At 47.2% G+C, this 25,250-nt stretch overlaps 1 protein-coding gene across 7 annotated transcripts in view; it reads right to left on the bottom strand.

Annotated features, from left to right (window-relative positions):
• JARID2 (jumonji and AT-rich interaction domain containing 2) overlaps positions 1-25,250 on the bottom strand; it is a 233,248-nt gene that overhangs the window by 56,637 nt on the left and 151,361 nt on the right. For 6 of the 7 annotated variants that reach the window (XM_025265943.3, XM_025265949.3, XM_044927368.2 and 3 more), the window contains one exon: positions 1,831-2,000. In XM_025265943.3, the coding sequence (XP_025121728.2) occupies positions 1,831-2,000 (170 nt within the window). Of the gene's footprint in view, positions 1-1,830; positions 2,001-14,406; positions 14,816-25,250 lie in introns of those variants that run through there. The other variant, XM_044927369.2, reaches the window with a different exon arrangement.

Below are 25,250 nucleotides of genomic sequence, written 5' to 3'. Positions count from 1 at the left end.
GAGTGAACCCTTTGGTTCTAAACTAACACCAGAGGTATGGTGCTCACTCACGGATTTTAACAGGTTTAGAGACACAAATATATATACTTAATGAGCATGTGTGTACATGTGCACACACACGCCCTTGCACACATGCGTGAGTACTTAGTCACTTAGTCGTGTCCAACTCTTTGCAACCCCATGGACTGCAGCCCGTCAGGCTCCTCTGTCCATGGGGATTCTCCAGGCCAGAATACTGGAGTGGGTTGCCAGGCCCTCCTCCAGGGGATCTTCCCAACCCAGGTCTCCCACCACTGCAGGTAGATTCTTTACCAGCTGAGCCACAAGGGAAGCCCAAGAATACTGAAGGGGGTAGCCTATCCCATCTCCAGCGGATCTTCCCAACCCAGGAATTGAACCGGGGTCTCCCACATTGCAGGTGGATTCTTTACCAGCTGAGCCACCAGGGAAGCCCACATACACAAACACAAACAATGCATTTCCCTCCAACAGCTATGAGCGTACCTCAGGCCCAGATCCCAACTTCAGAAGAGAAGATATCCCTTAAAGTAAACAGGGCTCCTTGGAGAAATGGCCCATGCAGGCCTGAGGGAGGGGATATGTGAGATGAGCCCAGGGCCCTCTGAGGTGCCAGGGAGCCAGGATGGAAGGATCTCAGGGAAACATCAAAGGGCAAGGGTGCCAGCTTGCAGGGGCTCCACTGAAGGGATCTGGGACAACCAAACATGAAAATAAAGGAGAGTAACAGGTTACAACCTTCTAAACAAAACAGGAAACGAGTCCACACAGACACCAAAAAATGAGTATATCAAGTATATCAAGAAATTAAATAGAGAGTTTCAAAGAGTCTCCCAATGAAATACACATAAAGTCTGACAGACTCCCCCTCAATCAGTGACCAACCTGAGCACCATCAAACGACAGACTGACAGACTACCCCCAGCAGGATTAAGAGAAGAATTCCCTCCTATGATACTCTTGCCCGAAATGGAGATACCTCCTTTCTCATCCTGTGTTCTCCTCTCTTCATTCCTGGAGTAAACACGTTCCCAAAATGAGGCCGTATAAATCCAAACTCATCCTTCATTACAAAACTGCATCCTCACCGTGCTCTCTTGTCCATTGGTCCCATTCGTATGTATTTCCATTCTTACCTACACCTAGAAGGTTCTACTGCTGTTTCTCCCCAAGTTGTGTGTGTGTGGTGGGGGGGAGAGGGGGTTGGTGTAGTAAGCCCTCCCACCATAGCATGGCTTATTCCCAGACCTCGTGACACAAAAGAAAAAGGGACTTCACACCCAGCCCACCAATAATAATAATAAAAACTACAGACCAGAAAGCTGAGTTAGCAAAAGCATGTGTGTGATGGTGGGGTGACAGAGGTACTCAACGGATGTCAGGGAGAATCAATTATAAAAATGTGAACCCATACACTATGACAGTGTGTGCTAAGAAGCCAAAAAAAGGCGATTCAAGAGGAAGAGGAGGGACTTCCCTGGTGGTCCAGTGGCTAAGACACCACACTCCCAATGCGGGGGGTCTGGCTTCAATCCCTGATCAGGAAAGGAGATCCCATATGGTACAACTAAGGCCCAGTGGAGCCAAATAAATAAATACAATAACTACAACAACAAAAAAGAACCAGAGGAAAAGAGAAAGAAGACTCAAGCACATTCTTGGCGGGACCCCTCATTTCACACATCAACCAGGCTGGGGAATCGCAGGTGTGCAGCACAGAGACCAAAGTCAATGCCAACACCCGGGGGTGGCCTTGTCCTTTTTTTTTTTTTCAACCAGGCTGCCCCCCTCAAACTGGCAACAGAGTCTTACCTCGAAGGCAGAGAAAGGTAAGAAAATCTTCTGTCTTAGGCTTCCTTTTAGAGAGGTCAGAAATCTGAGTAGCTGGAGGGGGTAGCAGAGGCTCCACTACCTTGACTGGAGTTGTGCTGGGGCTATTCGGCTGGGATTGAGCAAACTTCCTTTGTGCTTGCAGCCTGGGCCTGGAAGAGCAAGAGAAAATTAAAAAGAAATTAAGCAGAGATCAGAAGATACAGATCTACGTGCAGCAATAAAATCATGACACAAAAGGGAAGAAAGACTCTTTGTTTCAAGCAAATGCTTTGTTTCTAATTAAGGTTCTGTATATCTCTCACACTCTCATAAACCACAAGCCTGCTTTAAAGGGCAATAAATTTGCTTAAAAGGCTGTGTTTTCTAAACTGACAATATACACCATGGTCGTGTGTATGTGTGCACACAAGCGCATGCCTGTGCAAACCACGTGTGTGCCTGGGTATTTCAAAACCAGCACGCCATATTAGATGATATGGGATTAACGGCTTTGGTGCTTTCTGTATACCACCTGCCACATGTACTTAGCAGTGTGAGCTCACAGGATACTGTCGCAAACGCATGCACGACGCCCTTCATACTGCATAAGGACACTCCGCCCACCTTGGTCTGTCACTGACCTGGTCTTACACCCCAACCTCTAGGCTCTTGTGACTCCAATCCAGCACATAAATTCCCTATATATGCTTTAATTACATGCGGGCAGATCTACTTTCCTCGTCTATTCAAAACCCATCATTCATGGCCAAATCATGGGTTGCGTTCTGCCTGCACAGAAACCCTAAAATCCTGAGGGATTCAAAAAACTGGCTTTGACCTACCTTCAGGCCTCTTCCCTATTACCATCCTACATAGACATCAACTCCCTAATTCATCCACTTGGTGTCTACAAATCACAGCTTCGACCTTGTTCGTTTACACAAATTTATGAGTCAGCATGCATGTGTGTTGCTAAGTCGCTTCAGTCATGTCTGACTCTTTGCGATCCTATGGACTGTAGCCCACTAGGCTCCTCAGTCCATGGGATTCTCCAGGCAAGAATACTGGAGTGCGTTGCCATGCCCTCCTCCAGGGGATTGAACCCACACCTCTTATTCTCCTGCACTGACAGGTGGGTTCTCTGATAATTACCGCCACTGTTAGCCCCTTACATGCCAGACAATCTATTAATTTGAATCCTAGTGAACCTTGCAAAGGTTTCTTTAATTCTTCCCTAAAGTTAATTTTCCTTTCTCTACCTGAGGACTTTTACCCTCTGTATAACTGGTTTGACCTTTATCATAAATTGCCTATTAGCTTTTCCTTGAATTTTCAAGATCTCAACACTTAATGGAAAGTAAGCACCTTCGATGGTGTGAACCTGTATGTGTCCTGCTTTAAACCACCCCTCTGGCCCTACTCATAAAGATGCTCAAGAAATAGTCTTTGAGAGCAGGGGAAAACAACAAGAACCCAAAGCAGCCCACGGCACTGGGCTTTAAGGAAATCTGCTCAAATCCCAAACTGGAATCACTCACTGTGCGGGACTGATAAAGCCACCCCCAACTCAAGGCTGCTCTGACTACAACATGTGTTTATAATTGTAAAGCACATACAACTTACAACTGCTGGACTTATATAAAATAGTGAGAAGAGTATCTTCAACTGTTGATGCGCAAAATACCCTAATATTTTAAGTTAGCACTCTAGTATTCAACAAAGCCACATACACACACATTTTCTGCTATGTAAAAATTATGTCTTTCAAGCTTAACCTCCCGTGTCCCGCCCAGAATCAACCCTTGCCTCCCTTACAACACACTAGAAACACCCCTGAATAGGTCATCTTCCCAACACGAAGTGACATTTGATCAAAAGGAAGATAGGACCGCTGCTTACTAACTGGGCAACAAGCCTCTGCCTTTAAAATCTACAAACATCACCAAAAGCACTTCAGAATCTAGGAATAACCAGAAGGAAACAGCCACAGAACACAGTATTAGAACACAGTATTCATGGAAAGCTAAATGCCTTTAACAGAAATTCCAAACATTATAAACAGTTGAGGGAATAAAACAATGCCCCTGTTCCTCCTGTGTGATGGGGAACAAAGAAGAAAATTTTGGGGGCAGCAGACTCTCCAGAAGGTGAGTAAACAGGAGTGAGTTCTGGGAAAGTCACCAAGCCAAGGGACTGCCCTTCCAGAAGGATCAGATAGGGGCAAGGGGTGACTGATTCAGAGACTTAAGAGCTGTTTCTTTGGGAGTGGAGGTTGGGGGTGGGAAATACATTTATTGGACATGTGACAAAATAAAGGACCTGTTGGGGGGGTGCGGTTGTTCCTAGTATATTGTTGTAGTTATGCAGAAATGGGGAAACCCTGTCTTTTAGAAACACAAAAGGAAACATCAGTATTTATAAATAAAATGATACTATGTCTAGAGTTCACTTCAAAATCAGAGAAGAGCTGTTGTTTCTCAAACTGAGATGAGGATCCGATTTGCATTTGGTTCTCCCTCACTTTAGACCTTCTGTCTTTTACAAATGGATATTTTTATAAGATAGTTACTATAGAGGAAAAATGAAAGACATAAACTACAAGCTCAAATTTATTCAACAGACACTCTGTTCAACCACTTGAATGTGCTCACCGCTCACTCAGTTGCTATATTCAACTCCCTGGCAGCAGGCAGCACACAGCCTGTGCCTTCAGCAGCATCACTTTGGAGAAAGGAGAGGATACAGGAAAGTAGACAGTGGTCCACCAAGCCACACCCTCTCCAGGTCCTGGCATCCCCGGGAAGGACTGAGCCCAAGACAACTACACCTCCTCTTCCGACAAGTTCCTCCTCTCCGCCAACCTTCCCATCATGTGAAAGAAAACCCCCGTCATGCTTTCCTGCTGAAAGGGGTTTTAATTGGCCATTTTATGATGTGTACATCTTCATTTAAATGGACACAGCTCACGCTTGGCGGATTAAGGGGGCTTTACAGAAATACCGCCTGCACGTGAACAGGACGTTCAGTGTTTATTGCTTTTTCAAAAGTCAGCAACGACAAATACCAGACATTATTATGAGACGCTGGCCCAGCCTGAATGAAAAACAAACACGCAAACAGAGATGACAGAGTGGGACACGGCAGAACATTCTACAATTTCAGAACCTCAAAGATAAAGGCGCCGACCGCTGTTCAAATAAAAAGCACTTTTTGCCTGATGACTTTCTCAGGGAGGCTATGAAAAATAAGGGCATGAGAGATTAAAAAGCGGCAGTAAAATAAATTACCCCTCAGAGGAATAAGCCAAGCTCCCAAGTGATTAAGCATTTCTGAGACCCAGATGAAAGCAGGAACTGAAGAACAAGACAAACCAAGATCTTGTTTAAAGAGGCCAGAAGAATCCGTGCTTCCCAGAAAGGGCAGGGCTGTGGTTTGGCTTTGTGTACAGAGTCCCGGGGGATTAACAAAGGTGTGACTTTGCTTTGCGGCCTCCATGGGACAAGAGAGTTTGAATGACACGACTCAGAAGACAACCAAGGAGGAAGCCCTCTTAGCCACGTGGCCATGTTTGCAGGATAGGTGATTCATTCCAGAATGTCTGATACAAGGAAATGAGTGGATGTTACTAAAATCAGCACAGAAAGTGGGCTGCGGAGGTCCAGATGTACTAAAGAATGACATTATCTGCCTCCGGAGGTGTTATGCAGAGGAGGAAGCTGGGGTGCAGGAGAGGGCAGGCAGGATGAGACCCCCACCAAGGGCAGCGGGGCTCCAGCAGGGCTGGCACTCAGCAGCTGGGCATGACCACGAGGTGGCACCCACTCACCCCTCCACCAGGCGACATTTTGACCGAGAACACCTTCCATTTCATTACTAAGGTGAAAACGCATTAAAATGAAAATTTAGGCTGGGCCGTCCCTGCTGGCCCAGTGGTTGAGAGTCCTGCCAGTGCAGGGGACACGGGTCCGATCCCTGGTCTGGGAAGATTCCACATGCCGTGGGGCAACCTGGCCCGTGTGACGCAACTACCAACCAGAGCCTCCATGCGTAGAGCCCATGCTCCAGGACAAGAGAAACCACAGTGAGAAGCCTGTGTACTCCAACTAGAGGGTGGCCCCACTTGCTGCAACTAGAGAAAGCCTGCACACAGCAGCAAAGACCAGTGCAGCCCCCCCCAAAAAAAGGAAAAAATAATTATAGGTTGAACTAAAGGAGTACAGAGCTATCCAGGGGGTGGGACTGGAGACAGAACAGGGTTCCTGGGGCCCCAGGGAAGAAAACAGCAGAATATGGGACCTCCAGAGGCTTTCAGGCTGAAGTTTAGCCAGGATGGTCCTTACTGCCCACTGATAATGCACAAAGAGCCAGAAGGCAGAAAATACAGGGGGCGTCTGTCCCCACACAAACCACAGGCATGTCAAGTGGAGCAAGACTCACTTCTGTGTTGATATTTTATTAACTCATCAAGGAAGGAATTTTCCTTACAGAAAACTCCTCCGTGCCAGGAAGGTCAACGAAACCAACTAAACCAAACCTGCCAGCAAGCCAAAGCAACTGAGGAAGAAACGTGTAGATACATGCATATATGGATAAACATGTTGAGGGTAATCTTTTATTTACAGTGTGTTAAAATCCAGAGTTGACGGGCAGTGAGGGTGAGGGTACAGAAGTGGTTTTGGATCAAATCATCACTGTTCCTCACCTTCATGGCATAAATGTGGGTAAGTGAAATAAAGGACTAAACAATTCAGACAGCAAACTCAGAAAACACAGAGCTTGCTATCTGAACCCCTGTCGAGGTTAAGGCCATCTGGGGTGTCCCTTCTCTAGAAGCTCCTGGGTACAGGAGCCCCCATGGCAACCCAGTCATGACAAAGTTCAGCCCTGCTGCTAAGAATCCCATTTAAACAAACATGCCCCAAAAGGGAGGGGGGAAAATGTGTTGAAGTGAAAGTCGCTTTACTGATCTGATCCCCCAGAGTATCGCTCCATGCAGAAATAAACCTCCCAGGTTCCCAGGGGCCCCTGCTTCCTCCAGCTGGAATGTTCTTCCCTTTTATCTCACCAGGGCTGGCTTCTTCCCATAATCCAGTGAGGGGAACATTCCCGTGTGCTGCATTTTACCAAGTCACGTTTCCCACGTCTCTGTTCAAAAGTCACCTCCTCGGAGAGACTGAGCCACTCTTGAGTGTCATGTCCCTCAGGACCAATCGCTCAGCCCTCTGCCCTCCGAGGGCCTCCAGAGCGGGCTTGCCTGCAGTCGCCCCATGTGGCCTCTTCTGCACATATGGCATGCTGTGCGCTGAGGGCAAGCTTTCCGAAGGTGCTGAGAGGGAGGGGAGAACACCGCTCGGCTCAACTCATCATTCATTCTCCAGGAATTACACTCATTTCTGATCAGAGCGTCAGACTGCAGGGCAGTCCGGAAGGGTGGGGAGATAGCCGGATGGATGTGAAACAAACCCAAGAGCTACAGGGGACGCCTGTGGTGCTGCCCCCAGTAAAGTTATTGGCCATCCCAGGATACAGCTACCAAAGTTAAAGTCGCTCAGTCGTGTCCGACTCTTTGTGACCCCATGGACTATAAAGTCCATGGAATTGTCCAGGTCAGAATACTGGAGTGAGTAGCCTTTCCCTTCTCCAGAGGATCTTCTCAACCCAGGGATCGAACCCAGGTCTCCCGCATTGCAGGCGGATTCTTTACCAACTGAGCTATCAGGGAAGCCACCGAAGTCCACCAGAATTGAGTCTCGTTATTCCAGTTTCATAAGGATCTGCTGATGCAGTCACAATTTAGATCACAACCACTGCCACTGCTTACTAAGAACTTACGCAGCTACTTGCCCATTAGGAGCATCGTCTACACAAGCCAATGAAAATCAGGTCCTGCCTGTCAACTTGTACCTGCATTACAAGGTACCATTCCACCCCAAGGTGTGCCGCTGCACTCCATGCATCCACACACAGCACAACTGACCTCAGGTCACAATCTGCTGGCCCAGGTGGAAGGTCCTGCCATACACCCCTGCACACGGGACCACCACTCATCACAGGCTTTTCGTACTTTTTGATGAGCTGCGGGAGGGAGCAGAGGGTCCATCTTCTTTCTCTTTTCTCTTCCACGCCCCAAGAGACACAGAAGAACCCTTCTCTGATGTGGGATTGTTGGCATGGGGGTCAACAGCCCAAAGAATGTTTTGCTTGGTCACTTAAAATTTGACCCAAATAAATCAACAAATAGATTTCATATTTAGGTGAAAAAAAGTATAGGACCTTTATGGGAATAAAGGAGCAGACCAAAATAATCACTATCATTATTTTCAAAGTTCACAAATAAATTGCAAGGCGAAGCTTATAAAGAAAAGCCACTGGTAGCTGACAAAGTCCTATGCCGAACATTGTTTTGTTTCGTAACACTCTGCCGGTGTCTCCTTCTGCCCCCTCCCAAATCCTGCACTGAGAAGCTTCCAGGGCAGCCTGCCATCAGTGGCCCCGCAGAGTGGGGTGGGGGAAGGAACGGGGACGCATCATCTCCAAGTCTCCTCTGGGGTTATCCGCAGCACAGAGTTAACCAGCTTACTGCTATCTGCACTCAATCTCCAGGGCAGCCCTAAATATGGCACAACAGCAATTTCTAGGTTAATTAAATTCCATTTCTGTCCAGGATTTCTGATGGTTTACAAACCCAAGGAGGATGCGGGTATGTGCACAACTCAGCTGGACAAGGCAGAGAGCAGAGGGGACTAGGTCTAGAGCAATGCCCAGCCGGCCCTCATGGAGGGCCGTGTATGCCAAAGACTGTCGTATTAACTTAATTTTCCAATATTAAAAATGTAAGCTGGTAAATCCAATTATTTAGATTACATCCCAATTCTAAACAAAGAGCCAGGCCTGGGTGGGAGGAGAGGCTGTGCGTTCATTCAAAAAAAGACGCCATGCTATGTCTGGCAAATGCGGAGTGACCAGCATAGCCGGGCTCTTTGTGGCAGTGTGGGAGCTGGTCCTGAAGCCTTGCCAACTTGCTGAAAGGCCTATTCAAAAAAAAAAAAAAAAAAAAATTCCCGTGTTTCTATCCCCAAAATAAGTACCCACTCTATTCTACCCCCAGACACACACAAACACACACACACACTACAGACCTGGCAGTCAGTCAAAGAAACAAGGGTGGGTGTGTCTGGCTGTGTGTGTATGTGCGGTGGAGACTGTGGGGGGTCGGGCAGGGGATATCCCCTTGCCCAGGGCAGGCTGCCCGCCAAATTCAAATGCGAGTGCAGTTGTGGGCACACCACACAGGATGGCTGTAAACATCCTGTATAGTAAAGAGAAAATAAACACATCCTCAAGTGAACCCAGAGGCTAGCACAGACCAAGTCAGAGAAAACTCAGAGACAAAAAGCCCCGGCTCCACCCCTCTGCACTCACATCCCCGCCCCACACTTACAATGGGGGTTTGTCTCACGGGTGTGCTCTGTCTCAGCTACCGAAAAGGGAGAAAGGAAGGTCGGCGGCTCCCAGAAAAGGTTTGCTACCTGGAATGCCTGCTTTCTGGTACTTCTGGAGATCGTGTTATACTGGTTCAGGGGCCCTGCTTCACACAGAAACAGATGAAATCGTTTGTTTACACTAAAAACCACAGGATGTTAAATATTTGCAGCACTTGTCTTAATTAAATTACACAAGCAGCTATTTAGAGTAAAAATTTGCAATGAACCTGATTTACCTAAAGAAACTTGTTTTTGGTTGAATCTCCTTCGAGATGAATCTTAAAAAGGTCTGCTTGGTCAAAGTGGTCCAAGAGAAAGAACCCTGGTATCAGAAAACCTGGGCTGCTTTGGTTCAGGTCAACTTATGACCTTGGGCAAGAGAAGCCTCTATTTCCTTGCTGGGGAAAGCGGGGCAGCGAAGGGGGAGGACAGACCTCGTAGGAAAAGGAGCCAACTAAGGGTCTTTCTAGCTCCAGTCTTCTCTGACCTCATCTCTAAAACGTGAATATAGTAATTCCTGTAATAAATCCTCTTGCATCTATGATTTCATAATTCTAGGTGACAAGTTCTGATCTTCTGCCTGTGCCAAGTGGGAAATACAAACCTACATTTCCAAAAATGCCTGTGCTGCTAAAGACTGTTAGCACCTACTTCCTGACTAGGTTGTCAGGCAAAACAGCAAACATGGTAACTTTCAGATCTTGAGATATATATACTGGCTTGCACTTTAGAAAGCTGTATAAAATTTTAAATATAGATATCCCCCTACCCCGGAAGAAAAAGCTGGCACAATGCCAAAAGTTGCCCCACAGTTCCTTTAAACTAGTAACAGCAATACTACCTACACTCTGCTTTCCTAAGACCCAGTTCTCCCAATTAGGAGTAAATCACTCATTCAGGAACTTCCTTCAGAACCCTGAGACACCCTCAGGAAGGCTAACCTAACTACTCATGAGTATATTCATCACCTCTACCCCAAAGGCCAGACCAAGGAGAAGGCATGCACTGCAAACCCAAACGACTGCCATCTATGAGCACACTCGAGATGCTCACAAACACTGCACCCTCTCAAAAAGCAGGCATCAGCGAGAAAAGTGAGTCTCTGTTCTCTTTAGTTCAGGGGGAAAGGGTCAGAGGAGGGAAAGGAGAATAAATAATTACAAGATACAGCATCTTCCTAAGCAAAACATTACTTGGGCACATGAATCTCATGCTGGGAGCCCACACAGATGGTATGATAAGTAATATGCAGGCCTGCAACTGATCCCATTAATAAAATGATGCAATTACGGGTTTGGGTTTTTTTTTTAAAGTCTGATGCGGCATGCTCAAATGTCAAAGAACCAAGGCTGCCTGGAAATTCTGACTCTGTCACGATCAAGAAAATATTTGACACTGACTTCTTTTGTGCTCTCGAAAGCAACCATGTCAAATTTGAGAGGGATCAACATTAATCAACAATTAAAGCGGCAATGAAGCCCTTTTGTTCTGTCAGTCACAAATGTCACATGTGTTACACTTTACCACCAATGGAAAGCCGAGGGTTTCACCACCCTCAGGCGGCGTAACCCTCGCCTTCTCAGGGACCTAACTCCTAACTGGGATGCAGGCGCTTCAAATGTTCTTCTCCACAGTCTGTCCCGTTCAGGGCAGTCTTGAGCAAAAACTATCTTTACAGCACAAGTAAGAAAAGGATAAACACTAGTCAGAAGACCAACACAAGAATGTTAAAAGTCTTAATCCAGCCAGGATCTGGCCAAAGAAATTCCTAATACACTACTGTATTATAGTTACAGGGTGCAAACGAATTATCTGAAGGATGGTCAGTTGTAAAAGCCTCAAAGAGCCAACTGAAACGCAGATCTGCCTTTCTATGCTCTTTCGAGGTGGGACTGCCAACTGCTTTCAACAAAAAAAAACCACCAATAGTTTCTCAATTTTAGGTTACTCAATACCCAGCTGCAAACTACCAGAACACTCCTCGGGTCCCGGCAGAGACGACAGCTGGGGCGGGGAGGCTGAATGACTGTTAGGCAGGAATCGTGTTTTACTTCTTCTTTGAAGGAGAAAGCAAAAATACCCTCAGAAATTCATCCTGCAATGCTACACAGTTCATTCACTAAACAACAGAATCCAGTGGATTCCTAGCAGTGTGACTGAAAAGTCAATCCCGAGGAAACCTCCCACAAGAAAGATTCTCCACGGAGCTGCAAAGGGGGTGGGACTAGAAACTCCATCAGCACATAATAAACCAGAGCACAGAAGCAGTGCTCAGAGCTCTAACTAGTCCCTGAGAGCACGGAGTAGGCTTCCTTCAGCTTCACACATCCTCTGCCCCTTGGACAGGGATCTGCTTTATCTAAAGGATGGCAAATAGAAAACGGATTCTGGACAACTTCCTCGCCCGCTGGAAATCCCATGCAGCAATCACACGCACCAATAGATGGCAGTAGAGAGTCTTCAGACACCAGGTCTGGGCTCAATTCTGAAAAGGGAATTCAGACTTTCCCAGATTTATGACAAGCCTGGCATTAACCAACGTTTAGTACCTGCACTAAAATCTAACAGCAGGCTAAAAAACCAGCCACTGTTTATAGAAAGTAAAGAACAATGTTAGCAATACCCTTTCACCCAACAACTCAATTACAATGCAAGCTCCTTGCTTGCATATAGAAAATACATAGCAACTCACAATCCAACATTTCATATACTGAATACCTAGGGCTAAAGTCCAGGGGACTGTTTTCTGAAATACTTTCCCTCATCTAAAAGTGATTTTTACCCCTTGTAAAAGTAAGAAAAGGCAAAACTAAAGTAACGGATCATGGTTCTCACAGGCTTCATTCTGGGGTTCTGACAGAAATTTATTCAGCAGGCTGAAACATAATCACGTGTAGTTTTGCAAATATGGGTGTTACTTATGCTGTCCCCACCCCGAGTGCCGAGGAAAGTTTGTTCTGTGATGAAGCGACGCACTATAACCCACACACTTTCTGAATGTCTGTAAGAGAAGTCCTGGATTTAGGACAGCAGCCTAAACATGGAAAACACAACCATAATGAAAGAATCTGTTAGCCACTAGTGGACGTAAGAGCCATTATCCTCCCCACGCCCAGCTGCGGGGCTGGTGCTTTGTGACCCTGGAGTTTCGGTGTGTTCTCCCGATGAGAAACAGGCATTGACAGCACCGCAGCCTCGGCCCAGGCTCAGCGTCTGAGACTCGGCCCAGGCTCAGCGTCTGAGACTCGGCCCAGGCTCAGCGTCTGAGGGACTCACAGATGCAGCAGCGGCACAGAGACCTAACAGCAGGCCAGGAAGCTGTGTCAACTCAAAGGAGCCAAGAGGGAGCCACGGCACAGGACGCACTTTCCCTTCTAACAAGGCTTAGAATACCCTGAACAAACGCCGAATTTCTACCAACATTCAGGGCCACACAAGGTAACCACAGCAGGTCAGGAAGCAGCATTTCCAAACGGTATTGTAAATCAGATCAAACGAGTGACCTCTCAAGCCAGACAGGCCGGGCGAATGGAGGCCGACTCACACCTTCCAACCCAGACACAAGCCTCTCTCATCCACACTCTTAACACCCACCCTGGGTGGGTGTGTGGGGGAGGGGGGGGGGGGGGGTGGGGGCCTAAGACGCTCCTTTCCAGTATAAAAGTCGACCTCAGTTCTTCCTTGCCAGCCACCTGCGAGTCCCAGACCGACTCTGCAGGATAGAAGCCCACTGGCTCTACACCTGAAGTCAGGGGGCGCTAGGTGGGAAGGGTCACGTCTGTGGGTGGCAGCAGATGACAAGCACTCCAATGTCTGCACGATACACAGGCCCACCATAAACATGTGTGGCTCACTCGTACCCCCACAGGAGTCTAATGACAATGTCTTCTGACTAGATCACACTTCCATCACAAAATTTCTCCAAGAGGGGAAAAGTCAGTCTGACTCACAGGAGCCTTGTCATCAAGTACGTCATCTTATATCCATTTAACAAACACAACCTGCTGCTAATAATATGATGACTAATCATGCCTTTCCTAAGATGTTAAATTTGTATTTGCTGAGATGCTATAAAAGCAGCTCAAAGGGCTTTCAAAGGATTTGAGCAAAGCCAGCAGCAGAAACCCCAAGAGGCAAGACTGGGGGTATGCAGAAATCCAAACAAGCCCTTCCCTTCACTGGGTGCTGTAGATGACTAGTTATCCCCTTTCCATCTGGGACATTCAAATACCCTGACAAATTCTGATTCCCACTGAGCTCCATGAAACAACCAGAGGAAAGTCCAACCCCTTAGGCAGGATTCAAAATAAACCCCCAAACTGTATGCATCATCACTTCAGCAACTCCAAAGGACTGAAAGACTTCCAGTTTAATTAAGCCCTTCATTAATCCTTCCTGCTCGAGCCCATTTTCCCATCTGTAAACAGCAAACAATGAAGCCACAGGGCGGCTGCCTGCAATGCGGCTCCTCTCCTCCGAGGAAGGCCGCAGGTACGCCTGCTCGCTGTCCCACACGCTGTCACAAGGCCTCCACGAGGGCAGCTTCCACTCTTTCTCCACGTGGTGTTACAAAAGAGAAGGGTAGTGAACAGAAAGTAGAGAGAGGAGGGAAAGAAATGGAGACAACCCAAAGTTTCTACATGACCCTAATAAACTGTGAAAATTGAGGGTGGGGGTTATGCTTGAGTAGAGATAATTTAACAGAAAGCAGAAACCGCCAATAGAAAAATAAAAGGAACTGTCAACAACATTTATGAGCTACAAGTTGAAAAACTGACTAACCCCTGAGATTTTTTTAACCCCCAACTCAAACCTAGCTTCCGCGGGTCCTCCCACACCAGAAATAATCAGCGTTTGTGATGCTTCCCAACAGTGGATGTGCTGTTTTCCTGTGTTCTCTCCCATTCCACTGTGCAGCCAGGAGACGAATAAGCCTCTTCAACTGACTGATGAAACACTCAGCCAAGGGAACTTCCTTTCTACTTCTTTTCACTGTGCTACATTATCACCACAGGTGAGCCACCTCTGGAGACAAAGAGAATCCCAAGGCTCAGTTTAAGGACATCCTTGGTGACTCAGAGGAAGAACCCGCCTGCCAATGCAGGAGACGCAAGTTCGATCCTGGGGTTCGGAAGATCCACCGGAGAAGGGCACAGCAACCCACTCCAGTATTCTTGCCTGGGGAATCCCAAGGACAGAGGAGCCTGGCGGGCTACAGTTCCATGGGGTTGCAAAGAGTTGAACACAACTGAACGACTGAGCACACATTAGGCGCAGTTTAAGGGAGGGTGCTGTGGGGATGACAGGAAGGAGGGGGTAGAGAAGAGAAAAACTGTCACATTTTCCCAAATGGTCAGAACCCGTGATGTGCTGAGGCATCATGGAAACCAACGACATCCTTCCCGTCTCTGCAACCAGATGATTAACTCAAAGACACAGAAGCTACTAAAGTGCAAGCACCTCCCCCGCAACCCCCATAGCTGGCTTTAGCAAAATGCCAGGGATGTGAGCTGGACGGACCTGAATCCTGTTCATAAAGATGTAGGTGGCAGGCCATGGGGGCCAGGAGGTACAGAGCTAATCACTTCAGAAGGAGTCTCCCCAGTTCCACCAGCCTAAACATGCTCTTTGATCAAAGAGCCATCGGTCTTCCCCTGTGTCAATACAAAGCCAGCCACCGCCCTCCCAGCCATCCATCAGCCCCGGGAAGGGCTGCAAGGCCCCACCTCCACCAATCTGTAAATGAGCCTGTAGGAGAACATTGCCAGCCTCTCCCCTCCCACTCCAAAATACCCTCAGAGACCAGTGATAACAACCTCACAAAGACGGCCAGCAGCTGACCCTGGGAACCCACTGGGTTGCAGAAAGATGGTCAATTCACTTCCCCAGTTTAGTCCCTCATCTGTGCTCCTCCCCAGGTTTATCTTTGTCTCCTATTTCACACAATTCCAGATATCCCAAATTTTATCCAGTGCTTTCTGAAATGGATTAGTTCATCTGAGATGCAGAGTACAGCAATCTAACTTCACAGGGGTTGTTGCTGTTCACTCAGTCACGCAGACTCTCTATGACCCCATGGACTGCAGCACGCCAGGCTTCCCTGTTCTTCACCATCTCCCAGAGTTTGCTCAAACTCACATCCACTGCCATCCAACCATCTCATCCTCTGTCACCCCCTTCTCCTACTGCCTTCTATATTTCCCAGCATCAGGGTCTTTCCACAGGGGTTCCCCTCACAAATTACTGTTTTCTTTTTTTATGTTACACAAGTTTAAGCCCAGAAACTGTTACATGAATTAGTTCTACAGGTAGAAACAGAATGCACTGTTGGAGCTGTTGATGCCACCAGGTAAGTCAGACCCCCGTGTTCCAGATTTCCAGGGAACTGGCAACGCCTTGCCTCCCACGTCTGACTCTGAAGTGTAGGCCTATGGAGCAGGGCAATAGGACAGGGCCTGGGCCACACCAGGCAGCCGGCCCCACAGTCACTCCCCTCCAGGGCAGAAACAGACATGGGAACCAATCGCTCACCAGAAGACGGCCTTCCAGGAAGAAAGGTACAGTTTATTCCTTCCTGACCTCCCTGCTCAAAGCAAACAACTACAAAGACAACCTCACACCCCTGGGCTTCTGGGCTGATTAGCTCCACAATGAAACAATAAAACCAGCAGGTTAGAGAGCAGAGGTGTGGGGAGCAGCCAGGCTCCCATGGGCCCAAGAGCTGAGTGGGGGCCCTTTAGAGCCCCCCACAGCCCCTAATAGATAGGGAAAAGGTGACACTTTATGTTTTGGGGTGCCAAAATCACTGCAGATGGTGACTGCAGCCATGAAATTAAAAGACACTTGATCCTTGGAAGCAAAGTTATGACCAACCTAGACAGCATATTAAAAAGCATTACTTTGCCAATAAAGATCCATCTAGTCAGAGCTATGGTTTTTCCAGTAGTCATGTATGGATGTGAGAGCTGAACCATTAAGAAAGCTGAGTGCTGGAGAATTGATGCTTTTGAATTGTGGTGTTGGAGAAGACTCTTGAGAGTCCCTTGGACTGCAAGGAGATCCAACCAGTCCATCCTAAAGGAAATCAGTCCCTAATGTTCATTGGAAGGACTGATGCTGAAACTCCAATACTTTGGCCACCTGATCTGAGAACTGACTCACTGGAAAAGACCCTGATACTGGGAAAGACAGGGCGGGAGAAGGGAACGACAAAGGATGAGATAGTTGGATGGCATCATCGACTCAATGGAGATGAGTTTGAGTAGGCTCCGGCAGTTGGTAATGGACAGGGAGGCTGGTTGTGCTGCAGTCCATGGGGTCGCAAAGAGTCGGACACAACTGAGTGACTGAAGTGAACTGAACAGTCCCAAAGCCTGAAGGCAGACCTTTGTGGAACTCACAGAAGGAAACAGACACAGCAGGTGACGACTCTCAGGGCAGGACAGCCCTCCAGACTCTCTCATCCTTCCAGGAACCTAACTCATTTTAAGCGACTGTGAAAACAAAGTACAAATACTTGACAGGGAAAAACGTCCTGAGAAAGACACTTTGTGGCAAGGTTGGGGAGAAAAGAGATCCCTCACACTCTGTCACTGGGAGAGTGAATTGGTGCACCTAACTTTGCAAAGACTTCCCTAGTGGCTCAGATGGTTAAGCATCTGTCTACAGTGTGGGAGACCTGGGTTCAATCCCTGGGTTGGGAAGTTCCCTGGAGAAGGAAATGGCAATCCACTCCAGTACTATTACCTGGAAAATCCCATGGACAGAGGAGCCTGGTAGGCTACAGTCCATGGGGCCGCACAGAGTCGGACACAACTGAGCAATCTTCACTGTAAGTTGGCAAAACAACACGGAGAGTCCTCAAAAAAGTAACAGAACGACTAGGTGATCCAGCACTTCCACTTGTGGGTACTTATCCAAAGGAAATGAAGTCACTGTCTCAAAGAGATGCCTGCGACCCCATAATCACTGCAGCATTATTTACAGGACGAATGGATAAAGAACACATGTGCTACCAGTATGCTGGAATATTATTCAGCCATAAAAAAGGAAGCTCTGCCATTTGGGACAACATGGATGGTGGCCCAAGGTATCACACTAAATCAGACAGAGAGAGAGAAACACTGTGTGATCCTTACATGTGGAATCTAAAAAACCAAACTCAGAGAAGTAAGAGTAGATTGGCGATTGTGTGTGTGTGTGTGTGTGTGTGTGTGTGTGTGTGTTGGGGGTGGCGGGGGCCGCCAAGGTAAAAACTTCTATTTATAAGATGAGTAAGTTCTGGTGATCTAATGTGCATCATGGCAACTATAGTTAATACTATATGGTATACTTGAAAAAGTATATTAAACAATAAAAGTGCATTTAAAAAATGAAAGTGCATGAGGCAACAAATTCACTAACCTTACTGTGGTAATCGTTCCATGATATATACATACACCAGATCAGGCTGTACACCTTGAACTCTGCACAAGGTTATATGTCAATTATATCTCAATAAAGTCGGGGGGTTGGGGGTGGGGAGAGGGAGACAGGACAGGACCCAGTTACTAACATTCACATGTAACCGAACATCCCAGAAATGTAAAACAAACTAGCCCGAATGAAAGATTTAACTTGGTATTAAATCAAGCATTTTTCTATTAAAACAAACCCAAATCTATTCATGGAGCAGAAATAAAAAATTTTAGACAGACCACAAAACGTCAAAGAAACGTCCCAGATACAGAAAGCTGAGGAACCCTGTTCTATTGTTGACCGTCCACCTTCTCATGGCCCCCAGAGAGATGAGGAAACAGTGGCTCAAGACAAGTATTTGGTGACGTGAACAGGATTAAGCCACTACTGAATACTCTTAGCGAACACACAACAACATTCTGTCAAAATACTTGAATTAACAGCCCATGGAATGCACATAATGGAATTTTGAGGCACTTGGATAAATGAATGGGTTCATTGCCTGTTGAGGGGCAGGGAGCGGGAAGGAGCCTCTGTTGTCATGGTGACTGTAAACCAATGCATTCCTTTCCACACTTGACAGTGGTTAAAATAAACACAGAGGAGAACTGACCCTATTTGCCCTTGCAAGAATTCTATGACATTCCCTCTCCCCAGTCATCTCCTCTGGGGAACTGCTCCACCCCACCCTCTGGCTCCACCCCACTCTCTGGCTCCACCCCACCCTCTGGCTCCACCCCACTCTCCTGCACACTTGCTTGCAGGCACCTCCGCTCCCAAAATGAAACCCGCAAGCGGAAAACACAACAATATCATTTTAAAAGATAAAGCCGCTGAGAAAATGGAAATGAGAACATCAGGATATAGAACTGCCTTTCACGGCAAACGTGACTAGAAGCATGGATTCTGTGCTCCAAGGGACAGCGACAGGGTTGGTTAGTGTCATCTCTCCTCCTCTGATCTAAAACACAACATGTTTTGTAAGACACAGAAACTGCTGGGCACACAGTGAACGGCGGAGACAGACTCATGGAGGTGTGGGTGTTTTACGGGCAGATTCCCCCGCTGGGCATAAATTAAATTAAATCCTGTGCAAGCTGGAACGTGTGGAATCAGGGCGAGAACGAGAGGTGCGCTGGCACCTCCGTGTGTACATATTGTCATCCCCACTCCACCGCTGTCGTGCACACACACATTCACACACAGGCCCTGGAAGGGCTGCGGGGAAAAGGCTTGGTAGAATCACGAGAACAGGGATGGGACGGATATCGCGCTGTCTGACTGGCAGCCAGACGCCATGCGTGAATACTAAGTAGGAAACTAAAGAATAAATCAGTTGTAGGAACACAGGGGTGGTGGCAGTTTTGGGGCTCAGTTGTGTCCAACTCTTTGCAACCCTATGGGCTTCGAAGCCCACGAGGCTCCTCTGTCTGTGGGATTTCCCAGGCAAGAATACTGGAGTGGGTTGCCATCTCTTCCTCCAGGGGATCTTCCTGGCCCAGGGATCGAACCTGGATCTCCCACAATATGGGCAGATTCTTTACCATCTAAGCCACCAGGGAAGCCCATTGTCCACTTTGGTGACTGTTTTGGTAGCAGGAAAACACTTCCATTCAGTATGCCCTCAGGTAGGGCACACATACCACATAGAAACAACTACCGGAAGTCAAATTGCACCAGAAAAAAAAAAAAAAAAAGAGGTGGGGGTGGGGAAGAGGTAGCGTGCAGCCAGCGACCTATCTATAAATAATTTCAAATAAACCGCAAGGGAAGGAACGACATCACGGTTCTGTTTCTGCACAAGGCAGATGAACAAACTGAGAAAGGAACTGTCTGGAGACATATCAAGACAAAGACCTCAAAAGCCGTCATCTCAAGCAGGCATGGCAAGAGTGCCTAAGCCCCAACTTTTTCTATAAAGGGAAAAAGAGGGCAGAAAGATGAATCGGACCACGCTGCACCCACGGGGCTGAGTAAAGGTTTGTTCAAAGGTGAACCCAAAGCAGAAAACAAGAAGATGATCACCAAAGGAAAGAAAATTCCGATTCACTGAAATTCTTACCTAAAGGAGTCACACAAACTATCAAGTGGAGACCAGGGGAGAATACGGCTGAGAGATCAAGTCTTTTGGGAGCAAAGGCTGAACCTACCTAATGACAGCTAACGGCTCCCAGATTCTGAATCGTGGGCATCACTTCTGGCCTTTCACACAGTGACTCCACAGAGAACAGTTCTTTAGTATTTGGTGAAGGACAGCAATATGCCCGGAGCTTTAAACCATGGAAAGCACTTAGTCCAGCGGCTATCGGACTGATCCACCGGCCAGCAGCAGGAGAATCACCTGCGAACTCATTAGAAATGCAAAACCTCAGACCAATGGAATCAGAACCTGGTGGGGGAGGAGTGAGACACTCCACAAGCTGTGTTTCAACAAGTCCTGCAGGGGTTCTCTACACACTCGGGTGGGTCACAGCCAGCCCTGTAAGGTCCTGTGGTCACCACTGATCAGACAATCAAAGGGAGGCGCAGAGACTTGAGGTGGCTGTCAACAGCACACTAGCAAGTACCTCCATTGTTTCTACACCTCGGCTGTCTCCACTGCACCATGCTACAGGGGAGTCCTGTCGGTGGTACTGGACACGGAGGCCCGTTTAAATGGTGAGGCAACTGGTGTCGAAGATCTACTTCCTATTTTAAATGAACAAGATCAGATTGAGTCCAAAGTGATTTTAATTCTGGATATGTCTTCTCACTCTTTGATAAACTCTACATTCAAAGGTGGCACCATCAATGGGCGCTGCTCTCAGCGGGCTTGGCCTGCCTACTTAGCCAGGCGTGCCTGGGAACAGGCTCCTGACTGCTTTTATTTGCTAAGAGAAGTGTGTCCCTTCCCTCTGGCATGTGTGGCTACTGGCTCAAGGGGCTTTCAACAAAAGCAGTTTCTAGGTTCCTAGATTAAGGATCAACAATGGAGACAGAACCTCTCTGGGAAACCCATGGGTGTCACTCTCCAGACTGACATCTCTAAGTCCCTTCATTTCTCACATTGCTTCAGTGAAAAAGAAAATTATACGGGCCGTTTTCCCGTTTTCAATACCTCCTTTGTGTAAAATTTCATTGTTTTAAGTATGAATTTTAAAGTATCTGTCTGGGCAAATACAGCAGAGTGATGAAGATGGGCAAGAGCAAGTATCTATTCTCAAACTGCCAACCTACTGAAGTGTGTCCTGCTCATCTGAGAGGGCTTCCCCAATGGCTCAACAGGTAAAGAATTCACCTGCAATGCAGGTGGGTTCAATCCCTGGGTCAGGAAGATTCCCTGGAGGAGGAAATGGCAATCCACTCCAGTATTCTTCCCTGAAAAATCCCATGGACAGAGAAGCCTGGCAGGCTATAGTCCATGGGGTTGCAAGGAGTGGAACATGACTGAGCAACTAAGCATGCATGCCCATCTGAGGCTTGAGCAAAGACATCTGAACAACATGGGAAAGCACTTGTTTGCCCCACAGATAGTAGGCGTAGAGGCGGCGGCAGTGATGGAAAGGGCCCCAGAGAAGGCAGGTATGAGCACGCCTTCCCCGTGCTCGCTGGCATCACTTGCCACGACCTTCAGAACACAGAGGCCTCCAGCACCGAGAGAAAGCTGCACGACCTCACCCTCCTCTCGCTTCAACAAGAGCCGGAACTCAGGGAAGGAGGGTACCTTTCAGGAGACGCAGAGAATCCGGCTGTGTGGGCAAGATCAATGGACATTTTGAGTCGCTTCTAAATCAATGCAAGCATTACTAGACATTCTCACCGTGAGGATTCCCAGTGCCTAGTCCTTCCTAAGCCTTAGATTTTTCATCTATGGCCCAGGATGATCTGACATTCAGATGATCCAGAAGGGCTCTATTTACCCCGGCCTTGTTCCATGAAACTGGACGGCAGGAGGCCTGAGAAATGAAGAATCAGGGGAGACGTTACAGCCAAAGAGCTCCAACCCCTCCAAAGGGGAATAACTACAAGCTCCAGAAGGGCCAAGTGCCAGTCCGCATTACACAACGGCATTTGCCAGAAGAGCAAGCCGACTACAGTGCCAACGGTCTGCAGGCTGTCACAATGGATGCCAATGCGGTTCTTGGGGGCAGAGGAACAGGCTGAACAAATTTGCAATTATGTTCTAGAGAAAAAAGGACTGAAAACAGCATACATTTAAAAACTGCTAGATTCCCATCATGCACAGTTCCAGGACAACAGGGGGAAAAACAACGTGTGAGTTAATGAATACAGCATACGGTAATCATCAAGTACCCCCCTCCCCACAAGACTGGCCTGAATCGTGCCCATGGTTACTTGAAGCACCCTCTACAGACCATTCCTTTCCTGAGAGGCTCCAGCAGCCACAGTGGGCTCTGGCTCAGAAAGAAGGCCCAGGAACCCTGTCACTGGCAGATAAGCAGGCAATGACAAAAATGGCCTTCCCACGAGATAACCACCAATAACCACTAAATGGATTTACACCAGAAAACATCAGAGCCAATGCCTGCTTCATGTTATTTTTTAGTTATATTATCAGAGAACAATTTACTTGACTCAGTAAAGCAGCTGCCTATTATACTGTTATATACTCCACAAAGAATATGCTATGAAAAAGTACTTCCTGTGAAAGAAGCAACATCTCAAAAAGTTCTCCATTCGTCTCCAGATATGTCTGAAACCAAGTATGAGCAACAGGACAAAGATTCACTTTTAAGACCTGGCTCTTGCTTTCCTTTTGTTTTCAGTCTCTCTACATTTTATAAATGGTAAACACCAGGAATTAACATTAATGCCAACTCCATGTAATTGAAGCTTTCTATAAAGTGATTATATGCACTATTCAACCTTTACAGAGTAAATTTTCTTCAAAAACTCCACTTCAAGAACACAGACAGACATAAAGTCAAGTCTTCGACCTCTGGGAAAGCCAAGACTGGAGAGGATAACAGGTAAGGAAAAGCCAAGGATATTTACCACCATCATTGAGAGAATGTTTGCCATCATGGAATTCGACGATCCAGTGAAGTATCTTAAAATACTAAAGATGTTAGGAAACAGAAGTCAACACTGAGCTACAGCCTCAGGGCCTACAGACAGGATGGCATTTTTGCCCCTTCACTTGGCATCACCAAGTAACAACTGCTGGCATAAATGCAGTCACCAAAATACTGCAGTAATCTGAGAACCTGCCATGAAAGCAGAAGTTAAGGCACTTGCTTATATCCTCATCAGAGGTCACAAGAGAGGCCCCGAGGAGTCATTTTTACAAGCAACAGTCCAGTTTCTGTATAGACGGGTGTAGAATTTTGGACCCAAGAGACGTTACGGAACCAGAGGAGCAACAAGAAGGGATGAGAAACAAGCTGGAAGGGGACAGAAGATAAGTCTTCTATACCACAAACCAGTGTCGTGTGCTCTAGTCTTTCCCAACCCTTTCAAACAAATACACATGGGCAACACTTCAGACACACACAACACAGAGACAGACACACAAGTACACACACCTACCTTCCAATACGCCGAGAGGACATGAAAGATCTGGATGATCCAGAGAGGAAAATATGCTCCCCGAACAGAACGACTCCTTTAGGAAGACTCCCTTTCCATACACTCTATTTGGCTACTCTTAAGAATGTGTTTACCTTCGCAAAAACAGACAAACATACCAGACACTCCGCCAGCCACTGGGGATACATAGAGGACACAAAGATAAACAAGGACGGGCCCATCTGTGAGGGAGCCGAGGGCCAAACCCTATGAAAGTCACTTGAACGTCAAGTGAGCGCAGGAACACATCAATGATCACCCAGTGCCCATCCCAACCCCCACCCAAACACCACCTCAGACGGACACTGCTGAGCCCACACTCATCCTCCGGGATGGGCTGTGAGCTAGTGGGAGAAGCTCTCAAGTCATTTGAGGAGGCTTACACTCTGGAAAGATTCTGTTTCCAGATCAACGCACCTGAGCGTAATTTCTTGCCCTGTATTTACCTAATTCCAGGGAGTAAAGCCCCATCTATTATTATGATCTCTTCTTTAAATTTCTGAATTTCTCATAGCAGAAACAAACCAAAAGCTTGCTGCTGACAAGTCACTGAAACTGCTGTCTTCCCTCCTTGGTCTGTATTTGAGAATCCCTCCAGCCAAGCATCCCTCTACCCAGTCGATTTCACTCTCCAAATGAAGGGAAGGAGGGGAACTGTAGGGTGGGGGTGACAAGAACAGGCTATTCTCATCTCAGTCGCAACAATGTGCACTGCTTTTAACTGAGCTGCTAAGCAGCCAAGTAAGGTGCTGACATCAAGGACCATTCTGCATAAAAAGCCGTGTCTGACAACCCCTGCACAAGCACTCACGTGTGAACCACAAGTGACACTAATGGCTGTCACCCCCTTTGCAAACGAGGTGGCTCCAAACCCAGCACCTAGTGCCTTTCACGTGAGACGTCTGGAAGCAGCGTCTCCGTGCTTGCTCTCAATTTCATCAAGGACGACTTATGAACTGATAACACGTTTCTGGGAGGGTCAGATACCACTGAAAAGATCAGGGGCATGTTTATATTTGCCCTTTGGGGGTAATAAAAGGCAAGGAGGACAAAAGCACGTGACAGAGATATTCCTATTGAAAATAGGTGGAAGAGCATCCCTAGAAGAGGAAGGAAGGAAACTGGTACCCAGTTTCCGTGGCAACCACAAAGCATGCTAAACCAGCATTTGCATGGGAGGTGGAAGTGATATCCGAGCAATCAGATCTCTGAGGAAATGGCCACAGCCAAAATAAAACTGCCTCAAATGAAGTGCTACCATTTTTCTTAAAACACATAAATTCGGCAGAAACCTGTGTGCTTACCAGGAACCTCAAAAAAATTCTGGGAGCAGCTGCCCCTTCCCACAAGTACCTAATAATCTGTCCTGGGCAACAACTAATGACCAATTAAACCAAAGGGGTCTTGTCCATCTCTAACCCTGCAAAGGACACACACGTTCTGGGGAAGCCTCCGTGCCCCCATTCCTTCCTTGACACTGAAGTCCACGTGAACTGACCTCTTAGGAGAGAGGAACGCGCTCATGCACAAGAACTAAGCACCTACAAAGACGCCTCTACACTGAATGCCTCTCTAGCAGGAAAAATAATGAGTTAAGCAAAGAGGGGTCCAGTTTCACAAATAAAAAAGCTTAATACACAATTCCAGGAAGGTAGTTAGCATTTGCATGTGTGCTAAGTCATGTCTGACTCTTTTTGTAACCCCATAGATGGTAGCCCTCCAGGCTCCTCTGTTCATGGGATTTTCTACACAAGGATACTGGAGTGGGTCGCCACTCGCTTCCCCCCAGGAAGGTTAGAATTAACAATAAATTTGAAAATAAACTGCACCTTGCCAGAAAGCTGTACCTCTCCCTGCTTTACATTTCCACACTGTGTTGCTTACTCCAAATGCAAAACGCTACCCCACCCC

This window comes from Bubalus bubalis, chromosome 2 (genome assembly GCF_019923935.1).
Source record: "Bubalus bubalis isolate 160015118507 breed Murrah chromosome 2, NDDB_SH_1, whole genome shotgun sequence".
Lineage (NCBI taxonomy): Eukaryota > Metazoa > Chordata > Mammalia > Artiodactyla > Bovidae > Bubalus > Bubalus bubalis.
Note: the sequence above shows the minus strand (reverse complement) of the source record. Positions and strands in the feature narration are given on the sequence as shown.